At 37.1% G+C, this 21,955-nt stretch overlaps 1 protein-coding gene across 1 annotated transcript in view; it reads right to left on the bottom strand.

Moving 5' to 3' along the window:
• Positions 1–798: 798 nt before the first annotated feature.
• LOC136679487 (major facilitator superfamily domain-containing protein 3-like) overlaps positions 799–21,955 on the bottom strand; it is a 46,633-nt gene continuing 25,476 nt past the window's right edge. Inside the window, exons 3-5 of the mRNA XM_066658024.1 lie at positions 16,277–16,377; positions 8,790–8,899; positions 799–4,956 (exon numbers count right to left, since the gene is read on the bottom strand). Of these exons, the coding sequence (XP_066514121.1) occupies positions 4,753–4,956; positions 8,790–8,899; positions 16,277–16,377 (415 nt within the window). The 3' untranslated portion in view covers positions 799–4,752. The remainder of the gene's footprint in view (positions 4,957–8,789; positions 8,900–16,276; positions 16,378–21,955) is intronic.

The raw sequence follows: 21,955 nt of genomic DNA, 5'->3' as shown, positions 1-21,955 counted from the left end.
ATAGCAAGTACTATTTGGGTTGTGGATCATTCTCAGCACTGCAGTGACACTGGCGTGGTGGTGATATGTTAGTGAGTGTTGTGTTGGTATGAGTGGATCAGTGCAGGAAAGAGCAGTGGTACTAGAGCTTTTAAACAGTGTCTACACACTGTTTACTGCCTTAGACACAAAGTCAGAGGCAGAAACTCATCTGTTGCTGCACAATTTGTGTTGGTCGTCCACTAGTCCATCAGTGAGCACAGGACTCTGCTGGCTGGATATTTTTGATTGTTGGACGATTCTCTGTCCAGTGGTGACACTGTAGTGTTTACAAATTCCATCCAGCAGTGCTGATGTTCCAGATCCACTCATAGCAGCTCAACACACATTAACACATCACCACCATGTCATTTCACCCAAAAATAACAGAGTGAGAGGGAGGTAACAATGCAGGCAGAGCATCAGATGGACTAATATCCATTTGGTCCAATTATATTGTCAATGGAGCGGATACAATGGACAATTTTTGAAGAAACACGTTCACTTTAATGTTTTTGGGTGATCAGTGTATGTAGAAAAAGAGATTTCCATTGCTGACTCATGAAGAAAAAGCTGTGAATCTGACAAAACCATAAGAGAGTTATTTTTGTTTTTATTTTTATTTTTTTTTTGTATAGGTTTGGTTGACATTTTTTCTACAGCCTTACTATTTTTGGAACTGAGTTTGTAAAACATATTCATTAGAGAATGATTAGGGAATAGAGATATAATGTTATGATATAATGAGACAATTGCATCTGCAAAAAATTCTGTACATGATTTAAAAAATATAAGATATATTTAAATTTTCTAAATTAACCCACTTATTGTCATACATATGATATATTTTAATAAAATTGTGCCTTATTGAGAATATTATAATCACCTACATTTATGGGATATCATCATTTTGTAACATACTTCTATTACATTTTTTTTACCTTACTACATTCTAATACATAAGTAATAATAATTAAGTTTTAAGTGCATTAATAAGCTGGCAAACTCAAAGGCATACTCTTGATGCCGTGGCTCAGTTTGAAGAGCATTTAGAGAAACATCCACCAGGTTTAGTTGAGTAGAGAAAAACAAGTTTAGACATTTCTCATGCTGTAGTATCTTGTTACTCTGAGTGCTGTTGCTGTTATTGAGTAGCGGTGCTGCTGCACTTGGACGAGGACAGACAAAACCAGTCTTGAATCCAATGGCACTATTAGGATTAGTGATTTCCCAAATTCTAACAAACAAGAATCGGGTCATAAGTAGGGCAGCAATAAATATTTGATTAACTTGAGATATTGAGCACAAACATTGATACACAACCACTGTAAAAGTATATATAAGGAGGGCGGTGAAAAGGTCACATTATTATAAAACATGAGTTTTACCAATTACATATACATTTAACGTAACACTCATATTTTCAACAGAATATTTTCCTTTATTTTATGGTTATTAAAATTGGTATTTTACTGCCTGAAGTCAAAAATAATAAAAACATACCTTAGGCTTACTACTGAAACTTATTAATAATTCTCAATAAAATTAAAAATTCATGATTGCAGCCTTAGTCATGAGCCAATCAAGTCCTTGTTGTTTTTCATACTGGAATGGCCCATCCCTGGTCCAGGAGGTAGCGGGTCAGCAATTCACTGCTGCACAGCAAATGCTTTATCTTCTAGCTCTAGTCTAGATCTTTGCTGGCTGGTTAAGTCTAACTGCTAAATTTTATTTAGTTGCAAGTTATTTTTCAGCTACAACTGTTTTTTGTTATGTTAAACTTCATTCTCAAAAAGGAGATTTACATTCCTATACCTAGTTTTAAATACTCCCTCAAGTTATCCATCTACCAATGTAGAAACTTTATATTTGTTAGACATGAAGCACCTCATGGAACTGGTTGCTATAAAAAAAAGCAGCACTTGGCATTTATGACACTGTGCAAATTTGTGCTTATAAACCTCATTTCCAGGAATGCTGGAACATTTTGTAAAATGCTATATAAAAATAAATCTGTAATATGCTCATTCTCTTGAACATTAATTTAATGAATAACAAAGAAAATATTTCCAAAGTTTTCACTGACCAAATTTATTAATAAAAATTTTTGAATTAGACGCCTTTCAAACACATTTCATACAAGAAAAAGACAACTAGGCAAGCCCAGTTTAGCCGGACTGCTATTAATCATATAGCCATTGTCACGGAGGTGTTTCTGGCATTTCAAAAACAGGACATACTCTTGTCATTGGAAGGTCTGGAGAAGCTTTGGTACCTCCTATAGATGTCTTTGTTTACATGTGTTTTTTTATTATGTGATTGTGTTGTACAGAAAATATGGAGGGTAAGTAATAAATGGTAATAAATGTATAAATGAAAAACTGAGCACAAGGTTTTGTTAATAATATATAACACAGGCATCAGGGTATTTTCTTGTTCATTTTATATTTTAAATAAATACTAGATTATCTACCACCAAAGAAGAAAGAAGACCAAGAACGTGTTGTTGATTTTAAGAATTACAATAACTTATTTATTCAATGTAACAAGCACATTTTTTCTGGTTCGCAAACCAGTTTACGTTGGTGGAAATGCACCAAATGGTTCCAAATTTAGTTGAAAAACTGGAATATTTCTTCATTGGTGGAAAAGCGCTACATGAAATATGGCTGAACTAACAACAGAGTGTAGTAGCGCCACCTTGTGAAATATGGCTGAACAAAACACCTACTCGCACATGTGCGCTTCAACATTAGGAGTCAGTCAGTCAGTAAGCGAAAATGCCTCTTCTAGGCTGGCTCGGCAAGCGGTCTGGCAAAAAAGTTGGGACAAGGGCAAAACAACAGTGATGAATTCATAAAATTCATCCATGGCTGAAGTACCCTTGAGCATGGTACCTACCCCTACACCTCCCCACCAGGCTCTGGGAAAGCTGCCTGCCACTCTGGGTGTTGGTGTGTGCTTACTTCCCTTAGTGCGTGACTACAAGGATTAATCAGTAGTGTGTGTTTGTGCATTCACTACCATGGATCAGTTAAATGCAGAGAATCAAATGCCCTAACGGGAATTTCTAAATAAAGATAATACTTCTATTTAAAAAAAAAAAAAAAAAAAGTGTCTGCAGGCATCAATTTCTAAATTGGTTTATGATCAAATACATGAATTAAATATACCATTGAAAATCTTTTCTTCGTCACTTTGTCTGTTAAAATAAAGGTTCAAGTGAATTATAGATATTCAGTATTTATTGCATATTTAGGAAGTGCCCTAACTTTTCTGGAAATGAGGTTTTTAAGTACAACACAGATCATTCAGGGAACAACTGCCACAAATATCCAATCATCTCACTGCCCAGCCATCCTACTGTGTTTAAAGCCGTTTTATGGCATTGTTCTTTTTCCTAGCAAGAAAAACTCAGACCCTTCAACTTGTCTACTGGTCTGAAGATAAAGCTGCTCACTGAAGCTTTGTGTTTTTCTTTAAGTATACCTACTCTCACACTAGGGCTCCAATGTGGTTGATATTAATACCAATTTTACATGGCTAAAAATTCTGATAACTGGTATTTTTTAAGCAGATTTGATTTCAAATGTATGTACAGTCTCTGCATACTTCTCTAAATACATTCATCTTTTGTGCCTCTTTATTTCCCCAATTTTATTGGTCTATTTTTATTTATTATTTTCATTGTATTTTTGAATAACTTCTTAAATAATGTAAATACTCCATGTATTTGTTTGCTTTGTATGTTTCATTAACCAAACATTATTTGTACATGTAATACCTGGCAAAATACATAGATTTGATCAAAACATTCATACTCAAATTTGCCAACTTACCTATAGGACTGTTATGTGTGTACACAAATAACAGGCTCCATAAACCAACTGAAGCTACCCAGAATACCTGTGTGTACTTCTTTTTCTTTAGTTCCCTATTGCAAATTATCAGTTGATAGAATCAAACAACAGATATGTTGGCCCTTTAGTGGGAGTGTGCGCGCACACACACACGCACACACACACACACACACACGAGGCCATCTAGGGCAAAATACACTAAAACACAACACACTGAAAAATATTTATGTGCACACTACACTGAAAAATATATGCTGACTCATGCATGCTCAGAAGCACTGAGGGAAATAATATTTGTTGAAACTTTAGATTTTTAACTCCTGGGCTTTGAGTTTTTAAGAAATTTACAGATATTTGTTCTTCTCGGTTTTACCGGAGACCCAGTAAACTCACAGCAGTCTGCGGCCACAGTGCTCACTTGGTCGCAGTTCACAGTCATGAGCTCCGCTGTAGCACTGCTGTGTGTTTACTGTATTCATGGATTCAGTCTCGAATTCACATTTGATCAGTGTTTCAGCACCTGCACAGACCAATAAACACTGAGAGGAGGAAATGTTTGTTCATTTCTCAAAAAAACTCAAAGCTCGGGTGTTTATCAAACATTATTTCCCTCTGTGCTACTGAGCATGCTCAGTTCTTCAGAAACTACCTGTTACACTTTCAGGCATGCTGAAAATTACACACACTCACCACTGACTGCAGCTCGCTCTTCTCCTCTCTCTCGTTTAATGTATATATGAGTATAGAGGTGTAGTATGCAAGTGTTTTTCCGTGCATTTTGCCCTAGACAGCCTCTCATACATGCGTGCACACACACACACACACACACACACACACTATTTCTGCCTGCCCCCTGCACTGTAGTTAAAGCTGCTCATCGAGGCTGCTCCTTCAGCTGTTCCTTCAAAACTCCTGTCTCAGTGGCTCTCCACACGTGCAAAGCACTGCTGGAGGTGAGGAAGAGGAAGAGAAGGAAGGCTATAGGAAAGCCCACTGTGTCCACCATGCCTCCGGCCAAGGTGCTGAAGCTCAGCTTCCCCAATACCTCCAGAGTGGCCAAGTAGCTGTAGTGAGTGGCCTAAAACAAAATATGACAAGTTGATTAATTTCAATATGAACTGGAAATCATACTTTTATTTTGCTACATTTTTTTTCTTTCCTCGTGTATAGGGATTTGGGAATTTAAAAAAAAAATACTGGTGTCAGCTAAGCGTTTTCTCTCAATGATTGCTGAGTTGTTGAAACACGATTAGTAACAATTACATTTAAGCATCTGGAAAATGTTCTTATTCCAAATGTACATATATGTGACTATACAGTTAGGGACCCAGAAAGCTTTACCCAAGTACCCAGTTGGTAGTCATTTTACAGAGAATAGGAATTAAACCCCAGGATTATTCCATTACCAAATTATTATTTTTAATTAGGGTCAAGCATTGACGAAAAGAGTCCCCTCCTTGTATTACATTTGCATAAATTAAGGAGAGTTAGTGCGCTCCTCCAACTGTATTGAGAAGCCCAATGATGCTGCGCAGCTGTGTGAAAATGATCTGTGGCTGGCAACAAATGACTATGGGCTCCCAGCTTGGTATTATTGTGTGACTGGGGGAGTTACAGGTAACATGTAGAATGACTAACTTTAGGACATGTATTAGATTATATGTAAAAAGTATATATACACGATAACTTTCCCAGTCAGCCACTACTTTACAATGACATAGGAAGTACTTTTAAATTAATTGTACTGGCAAACAATTATGTTGTGTTACAGCATGCAACTAAAGCATGTGTTGTAAGGATAAATAATGTTCAATGGCTTTTCTAGAATGCGTTTTTAGAAAGTTTAGAAAGACTTTTTTGTTTGGGTAAAACAATTTGTGGGTGGGTAAAAACACTGCCGTTAATAGTTACTCGATGGCAGCTGATGCATTAGGATAACACCTCCACCTAATCCTCCAGGACCTGTAACTAACATACATTTTATCATTATATTTTCACATTGCACCACTGAGAAAAAACAGTGTTAATCTGTAGTAAGTGGGAGCATGTCTAGCACATACATTGGTACACAAAGTAGCAGCCAGAACAAGCATCCAAAGATTTAAGAAAGGGAAAACTGCCACCCATATTAAGAGAAGTGCTTTCAGTTAGAACCGCGTTCTCATATGAAGGCCTGAGTACGGGCTTGATGGCTGAAACACTAACCAGCACTCTTGCATTTAAAGGCCCTGCTGAAGACGAGAGAGCCATGGCTTCTCTCGCTCACACAGCCCTGCCACTGGAGTTAAGTGAAGCACTTTTATTCCTGCAGACTTGTTTAAGGTGTTCCGTTTCTCTCTCCAGGGCTTTTCACAAGCACTCACAGTATCAGCTTACCGTCACCCAATACTACCTTAAGAACACAAATGAACGGACGGCTGAACAAACACACACACATATGCATACTCATCACACACACAGGGTACAGTATGAACAGTATGTCATTAGGCCATTGTCAGTTCAACTTGACAGTTCCCAACTATTTTCATTTTCACTCAATAAATTTGTGTTTTTTTGTGTTATTTGGTCAGGTATGAATATGAAAAACAGCATTTGTGTGTATTCTTACTCAACGTTGCCTTAAGACTGTTGGTCTCCTACAAAATCATTTACCTGTAAACCAAAGGGTCAATAGTGGTCTGTTTAAGGTGGATAGACATTTTGTTCATACTGAAGGTACACACGGTTTTATTTTGTTATTTATTTATTTATTTTTTGGTCAAATCAGATTTTTAGAAAAAAGTATTCACAGTGCGAACGAGAAAATCCAAATCATTAGGTCAAACTGTAGTCGTTTTGTGTATAGTCAGTTAGATGTCATAGTAACAATGCAGGCAGGACTACAGTGAAGGCAGGAAGTCGTTCTACTCCTAAATGACAAATACTGAGTTAACACTGAGTTGCATTGAGATCAGATCCAAATTAGATTTGAAACCACCTACTATTGATGCTGAAAAAAAGTCCCTCTTCAAAAATAGAATTTGAGTCCTATTAACAAGGTCTTGAAAGCTCAAATATGCCTTTTTTAAATACAGGAATTATGTCAATATGTACAGCATACAAAAATACAGAGAGGTGCATCTTCTATTAGTTCAGAAAATACAAAATAAGGTTTATAATATATATATAGAACTCTTTTAAGCTTGTGTAACTTCTTTATTTTTCTGATAAGCAGAAAACCACATGGGCTGGAATAGGAGAATAAAGATTCTGTACAGAAAGTTGATTATGATTATTATTCATTAAAATTAGTTTTTTTTTTTTAAGATGACTGATGAGAATTGATGAGGCATGTGTGAAATGAAGGTAGCTTTATCCCTCTTGATGTGTTGATATAAAAGGCAAGAGGAGGCTCAGAGCTGACAGTGCGGAGCCGGTGAGTGACACTTGAATGGGCGTCGCGCTTGCTCTGAAGTTGTTCCTGCTTGTGACAGGCAGGTGAGTGCGAGCGGGACGAGGGCTGACAGCCCCGCGTCTGGATTCAAACAAAACTGAGTCCCAAAATCGCTCGCACTTCAAGCCCAACGCCGAACTAACATGGGGTAATGCCCGCTGTAAACTCACACATCATTCTGATCAGACAGGTCGGGGTATTTGTTACTTTTCTGACTCATCGTTTAATATGGAACAGGGTGACAAACAGCTATTTTGGCTTCTCTCACCGGGAGATCTGATCTAATCTGAGAGCAGGTAAAGCAGGAGGGAAGAGAGAGGGTTTTCATCTTATCCACCCTGAGCGAGCATGGAGGGCTTTAAAACTGATCAAGGATCAGGGAACAAGGTGGCGCATAAGACATCTGTAATAGTGGAAGATAATAAAACTGGCCTAGGATCAGGGAAAAATTATCTAGAAACAGCGAAAGAGTTGGAGTAAGATACCTTAAAAAGTATGGAAGGTTAGAAAACTGGTCTAAGATCAGAGAACAAGATCTAGGAACAGGGAAAGACCTGCAGCAGCTTATAAAAGTGGAAGGCTTGAAAAATAATCCAGGACCAGATAATGGGGTACTCTATAATATTTTGATGAGCAGAATTGAAAGAGATGTTGAATGGTCTAAGAGCAAGTAAACACCAGTAAAAATCAGAAAGTCAAGATTTTGGGGAGCCTAATGCACATTTGATGAATGTAGAAGACTTTTAATTTGGGCTAGGATAAGGGTAAATGGAGGTTTATAGTACCTTGATGAGTGTAGAGGAAATGGAAAGTCATAAAAAAAAACATTGGCCACAATTTCCAAAAATCTCAATAATTTCTGTCATAGACATATTTAATAGCTAGAATTCCAAATATAAACATGACACACTACAGAATGAAGAGACATGAGCTTAATTGTCTAAAATCATGGGTGCAGAGACCTTAAAGTGGAACTCTGATTAAAAATAGAACCTGACTGATGCTTAATTTAAACCAGAAGGTGGAAATTAACAGACTTTATATATCACACCTTCCACCCCAAAAAAAGTACTAAGGATAGGCCTCATTTATGCACTTCCCAAAACTCATGGCACCAAAAGTGGAATCCCAAAGCATGGTGTCACCTAAACATCTAGGATTTATATCTGCCACCATTATTCTGTTCATTCCCTATATGTTATTCGGATGAGGGATATATTGACTTATTCAAGTTTCATTATAAAGCTGTTGCACTTCAATCAATATAAAGTAGACTAAAAGATTAAAGACTTAAGGACTCAAGTTAGTGTCTTTCTTATTTAATGAGTTCTGGGATAAAAACTCTGCATGTGTGTCCTGGTATAAACAATCTCTTCTGTATGTCATTAACTGCTCTAAAATCCTGTAACAAGGTGTTATATGCATTTTTAGTGACTCTGGAGAGGTTTTAAAGCCTGGTCCAGGATCAGTTGTTGTACCTGTATGCTCTCCTCAGCTCTCTGTGTGCAGTTCATCATGGAGGTAAAGGTAAGTGTGGTGATAAGGCCTGCTATGAAATGCTGCATGCTGAGACTTAACACCGACATCCCTAAAAGAGAGGAAACACACAGACACACAAATGCAGACAGACACACACACACAGCCCAAATGGAGACAGAATCAGACTCAACACTGCTTAATCTGAAATAGGCAGCGCATGACACTAACTCAAAACAAAATAAAACCCCATTTCAGGAAATGTTGAGACTTTTTTTTTAATGGAAAATTTTTTTTTTCTTAACTTTATTGAACATTAACTAAAAAAAAGAAAAGGAATTAAACATTTCCATTTTTTTCATTGACAAAATTGTATTTTATAAATATATCCAAAAGAATTTGATGCCACAATAAAAAAAAAAATGCAAAGAGTTTACAGACTATTCAAGTTACATCACACATAAATCAGGTGAATTGGTAACAGGTGAATGCATCATTGTTGGCTATAAAAGAAATGTGTTGGTATTTTGGTCTTTCATTAAATATCAGTGTAAGAAAGCACTGCTGGATGACCTTCAAGCTCTCAGATGGCACTGCCTGAGAAATCGTCTACTATAGCTACTTTTTTCAAGCTACTATAATAAAAATATAGCCACATGGGCTCGGGAGTACTTTGGGAAATAGTTGTCCATTAACCCAGTCCACTGCTGCCTCAAGAAATGCTATCTGAAACACTATTAAGAGAATGATGTACATCAAAAGCCATAAGCTGAGTTCTCTGGGCTCAAGCTCATATAAGATCGTGCGGAAGTAGAAATATGTACTGTGGTCCAATGAGTCCCTCTTTAAGCTTACTTTCAGGTTAAACGTTGAGTTCTCTATGCCAAAAACCATCTCTGTGACCATCCAGACTGTTATCCGCGATAGGTTAAAAAGCCAGCTTCTGTCATGGTATGGAGTTGCATCATTATCCTCATTAAACATGAGTTATGTGTGAAGGTACTACTGACGACAAGGAGGCATATATTGGGATGTTAGGGAGACATATGATGCCACCAAGGTGCCAGGCCTCACTGTGCATTGCTGATGTCCAAAGAAGCAAATGAATAGAAGGAAAAAAAAAACGTTCATAATTTTCAACGGAAGAAGAAGATTTTATTCCAAGAAATTCTGGAGCATTTCTATTGGTTCATTCATCATGAAATTTAATGTAAATCCACAATGTAAAGACAGCGGCTGGATAGTAAATTATAAGTCGACAAAAATGGAGATACATGTTTGTTTGGACACCGATGCTATGCTTAATAGGCTAAACTGACCTGCCTGCAGTCCAAATTGTTATTCTACTGAGAAAGTATAGTTCATTATGTAGCTGGGTATCATAAAAAATGACCACTAATTGTTGAGCAGTTAAAATCATGTGTCAAGGAAGATTGGTCAAAAATTCCTCTTGTAAAACCGCAACAACATACAAACCGGATTCCAAAAAGTTGGGACACTAAACAAATTGTGAATAAAAACTGAATGCAATGATGTGGAGATGGCAAATGTCAATATTTTATTCGTAATAGAACATAGATGACAGATCAAAAGTTTAATCTGAGTAAAAGTAACATTTTAAAGGAAAAATATGTTGATTCAAAATTCCACAGTGTCAACAAATCCCAAAAAAGTTGGGACAAGTAGCAATAAGTGGCTGGAAAAAGGAAATTGAGCATATAACGAACAGCTGGAAGACCAATTAACACTAATTAGGTCAATTGACAACATGATTGGGTATAAAAAGAGCTTCTCAGAGTGTCAGTGTCTCTCTGAAGCCAAGATGGTAAGAGGATCACCAATTCCACCATTGTTGAGCAGAAAGATAGTGCAGCGATACCAGAATGGTGTTACCCAGCGTAAAATAGCAAAGACTTTTAAGTTATCATCATCAACCGTGCATAACATCATCAAAAGATTCAGAGAATCTGGAACAATTGCTGTGCATAAGGGTCAAGGCCGTAAAACTCTACTGGATACTGGATCGAATGTTAGCTCCTCTTTTGTAAGTCGCTTTGGATAAAAGCGTCTGCCAAATGCATAAATGTAAATGTAAATGTAAATGTAAATGGATGCTCGTGATCTCCGGGCCCTTAAACGTCACTGCACCTCAAACAGGAATGCCACTGTTAAGGAAATAACAGAATGGGCTCAGGACTACTTCCAGAAAGCATTATCAGTGAACACAATCCACCGTGCCATCCGCCGTTGCCAGCTGAAACTCTACAGTGCAAAGAGGAAGCCATTTCTAAGCAAGCTCCACAAGCTCAGACGTTTGCACTGAGCCAGGGGTCTTTTAAAATGGAGTGTGGCAAAATGGAAGACTGTTCTGTGGTCAGATGAGTCACGATTTGAAGTTCTTTATGGAACACTGGGACGCCATGTCATCCAGACCAGAGAGGACAAGGGTAACCCAAGTTGTTATCAACGCTCCGTTCAGAAGCTTGCATCACTGATGGTATGGGGTTGCATGAGTGCTTGTGGCATGGGCAGCTTGCATGTCTGGAAAGGCACCATTAATGCAGAGAACTATGTTCAGGTTCTAGAACAACATATGCTCCCATCTAGACGCCATCTCTTTCAGGGAAGACCCTGCATTTTTCAACAAGATAATGCCAGACCACATTCTGCAGCAATCACAACATCATGGCTACGTAGGAGAAGGATCCGGGTACTGAAATGGCAGCCTGCAGTCCAGATCTTTCACCTGTAGAGAACATTTGGCGCATCCTAAAGAGGAAGGTGCGACAAAGAAGGCCCAAGACGATTGAACAGTTAGAGGCCTGTATTAGACATGAATGGGAGAGCATTCCTATTTCTAAACTTGAGAAACTGGTCTCCTCTGTCCCCAGACGTCTGTTGAGTGTTGTAAGAAGAAGGGGGGATGCCACACAGTGATAAAAAATGGCCTTGTCCCAACTTTTGGGGATTTGTTGACGCCATGAAATTTTGAATCAACATATTTTTCCTTTAAAATGTTACATTTACTCAGATTAAACTTTTGATCTGTCATCTTTGTTCTATTACGAATAAAATATTGACATTTGCCATCTTCACATCATTGCATTCAGTTTTTATTCACAATTTGTTTAGTGTCCCAACTTTTTTGGAATCCGGTTTGTACATCAAAGTATAGTTAAATTGATCAGTGAAACCATCAGAAATATTTACTATGTTATTTTGTTTCAAGAAATTAACAAATATCAGATTCTTAATTTTACTGCTTATATCTCAGCTTATGAAGAATTACGATTTGAACATAAATAAATACGGTCTCCAGCATATGTGAATACAGTGGGTGTTCTTCACTGGCCAAAATATTAATGCCATGTCTGAGAAGGCTCACATACGCACAAACTCGTTGCACAGTAGGACAGCACTACATATCAATACGTTCAACCCCATCACACCTGAGGGATGCCTCACAATCTCTTTTTCAAACCACAAAACACAGATTCTAACTCTAGGCTATCTAAGCTAAGCTATCATACCTCAAAAACATTGAACACACCAATATTCATGTGACTATCATAACACCACATACAGTGAATGTCAATGCATCATCAGACACAACTTCCTCTGAAAAACTGAGCTCAAATACCATGTGCATATTCTGTTTAGCCATATTTCATGCATCATTTAACTTGCTATTTAAACATAATCAGGACAGTTGCATAACTGATTTTACAGTTACACAGATATACTCTTCAGAATGTATATTATCTGTTGAATGTCATGTGAATTAAACAGGTCTTGTATATTAACTGGGTCTAATATATTTGGTACCTGATTCATTAACAACGCCGGGCTCAGACCTGATAGGGCACCAATTAGCATTTCGCCAGGTCAAAACATGTTTACTAAGCAGTATGGCCCACACAGTTGGACCAAGGAGACATAACTGGTTCACAATAAGAGAAATGAGCAGAACACACAGATGCAAATTTAAATTTAACAATTTTTTTTAATATTCCTTCAAACTGCTTGGCTTCTCTTATTATCTCAATCTAGCCTCAGACGTGTCATGGCAGTTAAAAACAAATTCTGGGAAGGATTTGCACATTCTGGACCTGAATCCCCTACCTATGAAGAGAGCAAAGCAAGCAAACGTCACACTCGAACTTCAATTGGCCCTTAAATTACGGTCTGAACTTGAATGCATTCCAAGAATTTTATGTCTGACTATGTCCCCAGTGAGAGCTGGGGCTATGAGAAATTGAACATGAAATCAGAACATGACCCAAACCCAACACATACTTGTGCTGTTGGGTCCTGTCAAACCAGTTTGTGAATGTTTGCCATTCAGTGGTTTGGGCAAGCTGACTCTACTCTCAAACAAGAACAAACAGAGTTGCATGATTTTGCACCCCTTAAAAGCAGTTTTATCACTTTGGACAGTTATTGTAACTCTTTTGTGATTGCCCAGGATTCAGGCTTTTCTCACAAATGTAAGAACGCAAATTATTACAGAGTGGAAGGACACTGGTGGCCTCTTTAATTCATCCAGCCAGAGGAACGAGACAATGTTGGGAAGCCTCTGGACTTCACTCCGATCAACTCTGCCTAACAAGACTTCTCCATTACTTATCCTGGAACCACAGGCACACAAATCATACACGCTCATACAATATTGAAAAATATTTTCAGCTGAATTTTTTTTTTCCATAATAGTGGAGAGAGGTGGAGAAGGGGTGCAGAGTGAAGCTTTGTTCTGTTTTGGGGGAAGAGAGAGTAAAAAGAAAGAAAATTCATCAAACACACTTACTGATTTAAAAAAAAAAAAAAAAAAAAAAAAAAAAAAAAAAAAAAAAAAAACCCACCCAGACTAAAAAGCCACGACTTCAGGGGAAAAAAAAAAAAAAAAACCCAAACGTGTGGCTGCTAAAACCCCAAGCTTTCCTCTGCATTTTCTCTTTTTATTTTCATTAAATAAACATTCAAAAAAGCCATGGTGGAGGAGAGTGTCGGGAGTTGAGAGCGGAGGGGTTATTCATTTATCAAAGAGAACAGCGAGAATACTCAACGAAAACACGGTTCACTTCCAGACGTAAGCGACAGAAATCTCCATTACCAAGCAAAGCTGGGAAGCAGAAACAATGTTTGACACAACTTCAGCATGATCTCCTTCATAAGACTTCTGCAGAAATGCTGTCTCCCTGAGATTTAGAATGCAAAGACCTGGGGTTGAAAGGTAGCAGCATTCAATTCTATGAAATTTAAATGTAAAAAAGCATATATCATAATGTATCAACTGGGAATGTGCAAAAAAAATACCCTTGTTACTAAATTAAATTAAATTATTCTTTTGGTCATGACTCGATTAGTTTATCTACAAATGGCAGAGAGATCACTAATGTATTGAGGGGCAGGGGTTAAAGAAAAATCAGAACCCAAACAAAATGAATCCACAGCATATTGCACTTTTCCCCAAGATTTTTTAAACAAAAAAAAAATTTGCTAAATGCAAATGTTGTCATTGTTAAAGCACCCAGCTGAGCCCCTCAGATGACATTTCTTGAGCCTTCTTCTAGGGAAACAAAAAAAGTTATAAAGTCATCGGCTTGTCAGCCAGACTAGAACTTAACAAATACAATCTTTAAAAAAAAAAAATCATCTTTATATAGCTTAGCTCTTGGTTTATGTTTGCTTTCAGGCAGGCTCAGCAGCTTCCAGCTCACTGAAGTCTTTTATTGAGCTTCCTTCTACATTCAGATTTTTGTGGAGGCCACTGTCTCAGTCTTTCCATTTTTTTTAATGTATTTTAAAATAAAAACCATTCAGTGCTACCAACAATTTGTGTGTGTGTGTATATATATATATATATATATATGTATATATATATATATATATACATATGTATATATATATATATATATATATGTGTATATATATATATATATATATATATATATATATATATATATATATATATATATAGGGTCAGCTTTTTGTCGGTTAATTAACTTTTAGCAAGCAGTTAACTAGCTATTAACAAAGAATTAACCACTACTTATTCAATAGTAAAATATCAGTTGTGAGCACTTACAAATGTGTAAAATACAATACATTTACTTAATGTATTTTTAAAATACATATTTCTCTGCAACCTGTTTTTGCAAGCAATCCAAGGGTCATGATCCAAGGTTTGAACAACCATGCATTAACTTTCACTAACTAAAGCTGTATTTTCACTGTATGGTATTGGCTGGGCCCAACTCGCCTTTTCCTTGGTCCCTTTTCTACTACTACAGTTCCCACGCGAAACGTAGCCAATGACATTGTAAAACACAGACTAACATAACTGTGGACTTTGAAAACACAGTTTGTAGTGCTAGGCACTGTTTAGTCGCTTTGAACCCAGCGAAAGAAGGGTTCAAAAAAGGTACTGGCTCTCAGGGACCACATACCAGATTTGCCTAGTGGAAAAGCAAAATAAATAAATAAAAATAATAATATAAAAAAATAATAATAAAAAAAAAAAAACCCCAGATGAGCCAAGTTGAGTAGGTTCCATGCAATGGAAAAGAACCATATAACTGGTATTGTACTAAAACCATATTTTGACAGAACAATTTTAATTTCATGCAAAAACATTGATTTGATTGGTTGCAAATTTTAACCCAGATTCAAAATACTCTGTGCGCGTGAATTAGGTATTGAGCTTATCTAACATGACCTACTTGTATAAACTAAACATGTTCAATATGTGACATTGTATATACTGCATTTCTATTCATGAACAAATCAAATCAGTCAAGTACATAATAAACAGATGTGGTAAAAATAAAACATATTACCCCAAATTTCCATGTGAAACTATTCCTATCCCAAAAGACACTTTCATATTTTAGTATTTCCGAATGAAAAGAAATACTATTTTGAAGCAAATATGAAGAAATAAAATAAAAAACTGGAGATATATCAACACCAATCAGAAAACTGTCAGGAGAAAAAAAAAAAAAAAAAGCTACTGATGGTGTGAGGCACCTATGGGACAGTAAATATGAGAATATGGACAATAGAGAGTTCAATAATGAGTGCAAGGCAAGGTTACAACTTCCAGAAACAGGTTAAGAGTTCACACAGAGGTTAGTAGTCACGAAGCTCATTACAAATCTTGGCAGGAATCTGAGGGGAACTGAGGGGAGACATGACCCTGTCCTTTCAATGACCTTGACACAGTTTGGCTTTTCTTGTGTGTGCGCACGTTAGAGATCTCCTGCTACATTTGTAACCCAAACTTAACCTGTACCCAATGAAACCATATGAATAGCAATATATAATCAAAGGCATAAGTGTTCAGTGGTACTGAAGCTGAAAAAGTACTTTTAAAAAAAAATAATAATAATAATAATAACAAATCAAATGCATATTAATGGTAAATAAACTCTTCAGACTACAATACAAATCAGACTTCTAGTGTGTGTGTGTGTGTGTGCACGTGTCTCACCTTTCATAAGAGGAGAGGGCTCCAATACTGTGAGCAAGGAGCACTGGAAAACCATGCTGACGGTCCGAATCACAAACACGCGTCTCATCAGCAAGCCAATGCTGAAATAACACATACAAAAATGAGAATCCATTACAGCCATTTGTGATATCTTTTTGGTGACACAAGTTAATGATACACAATATATCTTATGTTAAAAATTGTTGTAATTCAGACTGCCTTATTCTGCAGCCAAACCTTTACTGTCCACGCAAAACCAGCTGTAAAATGGCTTTAAAATCAATACATGAGCACATTTGTCAGAACTATTTTATTACAGAACTATGGAAATATTAGGAAACAGCAAACTAACAACAGCAAACACAAGACCTTGGCACTGGGGGTCACAGCAGCACAAACGGAGAATTTCTCCCTCTCTCACAAATACACACACACACACTTTTTCTTCAGACAGTCTAATTGATTCCCTGTTAGCAGTTTAAGAGCCTCCTAGTGAGCTTGCTTCGTGGCATAATCAATAACACGACAAGATCCACAGCCACTGGCTGATTAGACTGGGTCTAATTAGTGACCATCAGATGCCACACACATACACACACTATTATCTCTTAGTGCCAATCAGAGCACCCAGTGGACCTTGTCAATCATGCACCAATGTGTGCGTGCGCACACAAACACACACACACATACACATATATATTCCCCAAGTCCCCTGGGGCACAGGAAGTGTGTGCATTTACAGGCAGTCTGAGACGACAAACTCTGATGTTAGTAGAATTCACAACTCAAATCTAGCAAATTGCTGTAGTTAATAACTGACCAGTTGACTGACCTCCTGTGAACCCCCATTTAATCTTTTTGGCCATTAAACACAACCCTGATTCACACCGACACACTACCAGTCATACCTGATTGAAGGCATGTTTTTCATCATCTTATTCAAGTCCTATTCAGATGGGAATAGTTTTACACGAGGAGGTGGTGTAATATAATTTTTACCAGAGTAACCTTGTGACTTTACTTGTGTCCGATTGAACCATGACAATGTTTGTCTTCATGCATTAGTGAAGATTGCAGTACCCTTTAGGTACAAAACAGCCCTCAGAAAACCTTAAGTTGTACCAAGCACAGCACTCAAATCCAAAGGTGATCCAAAGGACACTGCAGTGTCACTCAAATTATTGTGTAGTTTAGTATACAGCCTGCATGTGTCTTAGGAACATTATTATATCGGCACATGCGTATTATAAACATCCTGTAATTGTCTTCATCAATTTCTGGCACACTTTATTGTGTAATTTGAGTAGCCAATCTCACCTCTGCAATATAAACAGATTTTATAACTCCCTGTGCACCCACGTTTAAGCTAAATTTTGCTGCTGATGTAAATTCTCGTTGCACTTGAACTAGGCTAACCAGACTAGCCCTTGTCTGACCCAAAAGGTCTAATTACAGCAGAAGCCATGGGACGTCAGTATTTGCTAGCGTTAGTGTCGAAGAAACTGAGGCGGCTCAGCAGAGGCTGTGCTTTGACAGGCAGTCCAATCAGATTTAGCTTTCCACATGTCCAATGTGTATCAGATACATTCCTTTAAGGGTTCAAAAAGAAAAAAATAAATAAATAAATAGAATGCAGCCTGGAAGAGAAAGACAGATGCAGCCAGGAGGAAATGTCTATATACTAAAATGTTCAGGATTGGGGAGAGGCACATAATGTAATTTTCCTGTCATTTGCTGGAACATATATAAACAGTCAGAACCTGCCCAGGTAACCAAGAATCTGGTTAATCTTTCAAGCAGCCAGTACAGAAAAACTGAAATAATTTCTTAGCAACAGGCATCTCATCAACAAAAAAATACTGAAATTTGATTGATACTCCCATCTGCTAACACTCAGGTATATTGCTGTATATTTCACTGCTGTAAACATTCAAAAAGGTTTCAAATAAGTGTTATGATAAACTTATTTTTTTCAATCCAGCAACTGCATTTGCCTCCAAACAATTCAGACAGAAAAAGAAAAATAGGAGAATAATTTAGAAAGGGTAACAGTAAGAAAAGATGGGTGAGAGAGTGAGCTAGAGCAAGAGAGAGGGAACCTGAGAAACAGAAAAAAAAATTAGAAAGAAGGAGCCTGAGAATGAGCAAGAAAAAAAAAGGAGCACCAAGAAACAAACAGGGCCCTATGATTTCCGCAGTGAGGAAAACATGGGCAGATTTACTGAACTAAGGGATAAAACGAACTTCAGACAAGTGTACAGAATTTGAAAATCAATTGTGAGCCCGAGTCTCACTCCGTCCAAGTTGTTCTTTAAGGATCGGACATTTGTGAGCAGTAGGCTGGAAAGTCATAGCCTGGTTAGCTTTGTTAGCCTCACTCAGACAACCACGCACTTCCTAGCTTCTTTTTACATTAGTATGTCTGGTGTCTGAAGCAAAGCCACAGTCCGCAGCAGGCCTCTCATTTCAACAATGGCCAGTGTCTTTATAATGATAAAATTTGCACCCTGCACTTTTCTTAATTTATTTTTACAACTTTCATTTCAATAAGAAGAAGAAAGTCAAAAAACAAAGGGTAAATAAATTAGTAAATAAAGAGTAAAAGAAAAAAAAAAGAGAAAGTACCATGTTGGGTTATGACATAGCCTACAGGCTGGTGAGATATGAATCATAACAACAGTATTCAACTCATGTCTTCCTAATTAGCTTGCATGTTTCTTTTTTGTGCATACACAACTGAAGCAACATTTACTTATTTTCCAGTGAAAACAAGTGAAGACTAAGTAGAAGGTTTTCATTTTTAGGACATTTCTGAGATTACATACAAAATAATCCAGTTACAGTATAGAAGTGAGGGCAAGTCAATAAGCTGTTTGTCCTTCCCTGAGAACACTTCAGCACTAGAGAGAAGCCCTTACTAAAAATAAATAAATGCATACCCTTTTAAAATGTAAAAAAAGTAATGATAACAACCTAAAATAAATAAATAAATGACATAAAAATGGATATCTGCAAATCAGAGAGGCTGGTGCTCCCAGGATCACTGACTGTTTGCCCCAAGCCCATGTATGAGCACAGACCTCAAATCGCTGAATGTGCATGGGGTAACTTGAAAAGTTGAAAATGCTATTTCTAAGTAACTTTATAAAATGAAAGATACAATAAAAACAAAGGGCACAGTAAAGTCAGAACAATCTGAGTTCATATATATTTGCTGAGAGAGAGAGAGAGAGAGAGAGAGAGAGAACAAGAATGTGATAAACAAAGAGTGAGTGAAAGACATAGATGCAGCGATAGAAAGAGGCAGTGATTGTGATTTCAGTATCATGCACAGTAGGCTGATAAAACGAGTCACTCTCAAATTGCTGATGGCCATCTCTGTGTTTAAGAGAGGGTCAGGCTTTGGCCACTCAAGTGCTTCAGATGGGGGCCGGGATAAGTGTCCAAATTAGCTTTTAGCAGCTCTGGACGGACAACAGTTGAAACTTAATCTGTGGGAAGCAGGAGCCTGAATGAGCAAGTGTGTGAAACACACCTTCTCCCTCTATTCAGAGGAGGAGGGAGAGAGGAAGAGAGAAAGACAGAGATACAAATAACTTTACATTACTCCACACATCCTACTCTATACTTCTCCATACACTCTGACAGAAGTCACACTTCCTCCCCTTACATCAGCTTACGTTTTGCAGAGGTGACCATTTTCAAACAGAAAAGGAGGAGACCTTTAATATAAGGGGAAAAAAACACATTACAAACATCCAGCACTGGTCAAAAATGTGGACATATTTTATCTACTCTCAAGGCAATTGGTGGAAAAAAATTACATTTACAAACAATTATAGTTTTTTTTTCCCCTTTGCCCAAAATTAAGGTTTTACACTGTGTTAGAAGGCCAACGTATCTTTCAAGTACCGAAGCTTATTTCTGCTAATTTAAGGTACACAGACTGTGGACAGGAACATGTATAATCTCCACAGAAAAGTCTGCAGTTGCTTGAAAGTTTTAGGCCACAATGGCTAATGCCAAGCTTTGGCCAGAGCTTGGACTAGTGGAGCAAATAACTGTGTGTTTGGAGTGATATCTCACATAGAACACTGATTAATACTGAATGTATTTTCAATAGCTTTGGGATGAGTTGGAATGGTGTTTGTGATCCACAACTACTCATTGAAAATAATCCAACTTGATTTCACTAATGTTCAAATGGCTGAAGGCCATCCAATCCTCACAAAGATGTTCCAACAACTGCTGTAAAGCCTTTTCAGAAGAATAAAGTCATCAGTAAACAAGAACAAATCACCTGATGATTTTACAAATTCATGCAATCAAGGAGAATCTGAACAAAACAATGTTCTTCAAACTCACTCACACCTACTACTTTATAGAAAAAAAATCTTATATTTATTATTTGTAGTGTTGCATCGATACCCTATCACATACTCCTTAGAAAGACAGATACATATGGACTTAAAACTTGCTGTTATTTGTATAGATTCACAAAGAAAAAAACATGTTTTTGGGTCGTGGATAGGAAAACATCTACACACTGCAGCAGTTGCTGGAGATTAGTAGAATAGCACATAGTTGCGGCTACGTTCCCCCTGCGCGCCAGTGTTGCGTCATATAAGGTGGAACGAAATTTGAATTCAGTTGGAATAAAGGCTGTAACAGCGTGTTGTGTGGAGCACCATGTTCTCCTACAGGTAATACTTGTTATTTGAGGTCATGTGTATCCAGCACTATGTAATATATTGTAGTTTTTCATAGTTTTATCTGTCCTTCGCTGTAGAGCTCCACTGCACCCGCCCGTGTTTACCTTCTGTGCTCTGTTCTCATTCGCTGTTGAAGGAACCGGTTCAGCCTTGAGTTGGTGGAGAGTTTACACTACACGCCTAAGTCTGAATTCAGGTTAAAAAAAAAATAAAAATAATAAAATCAAACGTTTGATATGCTGCGACTGGTCTGAAATGCGATTTCGAGGCAAAAATATTTAAAATCAGGCTAAAAGTCGTGTAGTGTAACCCCAGCTTAAGGCATACCAAAGAACACCGACTTCATTCAAGCAACCACAAAGAAGCACGCTAACACAGGTCAGCAGCAGTCCTTAGAAAATGCATTTCACACTTGTGACAAATATCCTCATAACATCGTAAAAGCTGTTCAGTCAGGCTAGACTATGTGTTCTTACTTGTACTTGTTACTGCATTGTGGAAATATTGATTTTTTTCATGGCTCTAAATCTTTTTAAAAAAAATTTAAATGTGCAGTTAATAAAGAAGTAAATGTTGTTCATTCGGGTTTATTATATCTTATTAGTGATACAGAACACTGCTTTAAAAAAATAAAATCTGTAAGTATAGCAATATAAATATCTGGATTTATGGTATCGGTACTGGGTAATGGCAGATACTTGAAAATGAAATATTAGTATCAGTGTCGGAAGGGAAAAAGTGGTATCGGTGCATCCCTACTTATTTGTTTAATATTTTTTTTTTTTTGTATTTACTGTTATTATATATTACTTCATACAAGCACCATGCTTTCTGAGAAGGCATTAGTTTAAATATATATCATCATCTTTGGTGCCTAAGACTTCTGGACAGTATATTTTTTTTAATGGTCAGACTGTATTAAAAAAATAATGGTCAGATAAAAAAATAAAAAATAAAATATCATATT

The sequence above is a fragment of the Hoplias malabaricus genome, chromosome Y, assembly GCF_029633855.1.
Source record: "Hoplias malabaricus isolate fHopMal1 chromosome Y, fHopMal1.hap1, whole genome shotgun sequence".
Classification (NCBI taxonomy): Eukaryota; Metazoa; Chordata; class Actinopteri; order Characiformes; family Erythrinidae; genus Hoplias; species Hoplias malabaricus.
The sequence above is the reverse complement of the archived record's forward strand: the minus strand, read 5'-3'. Positions and strand labels throughout refer to the sequence as shown.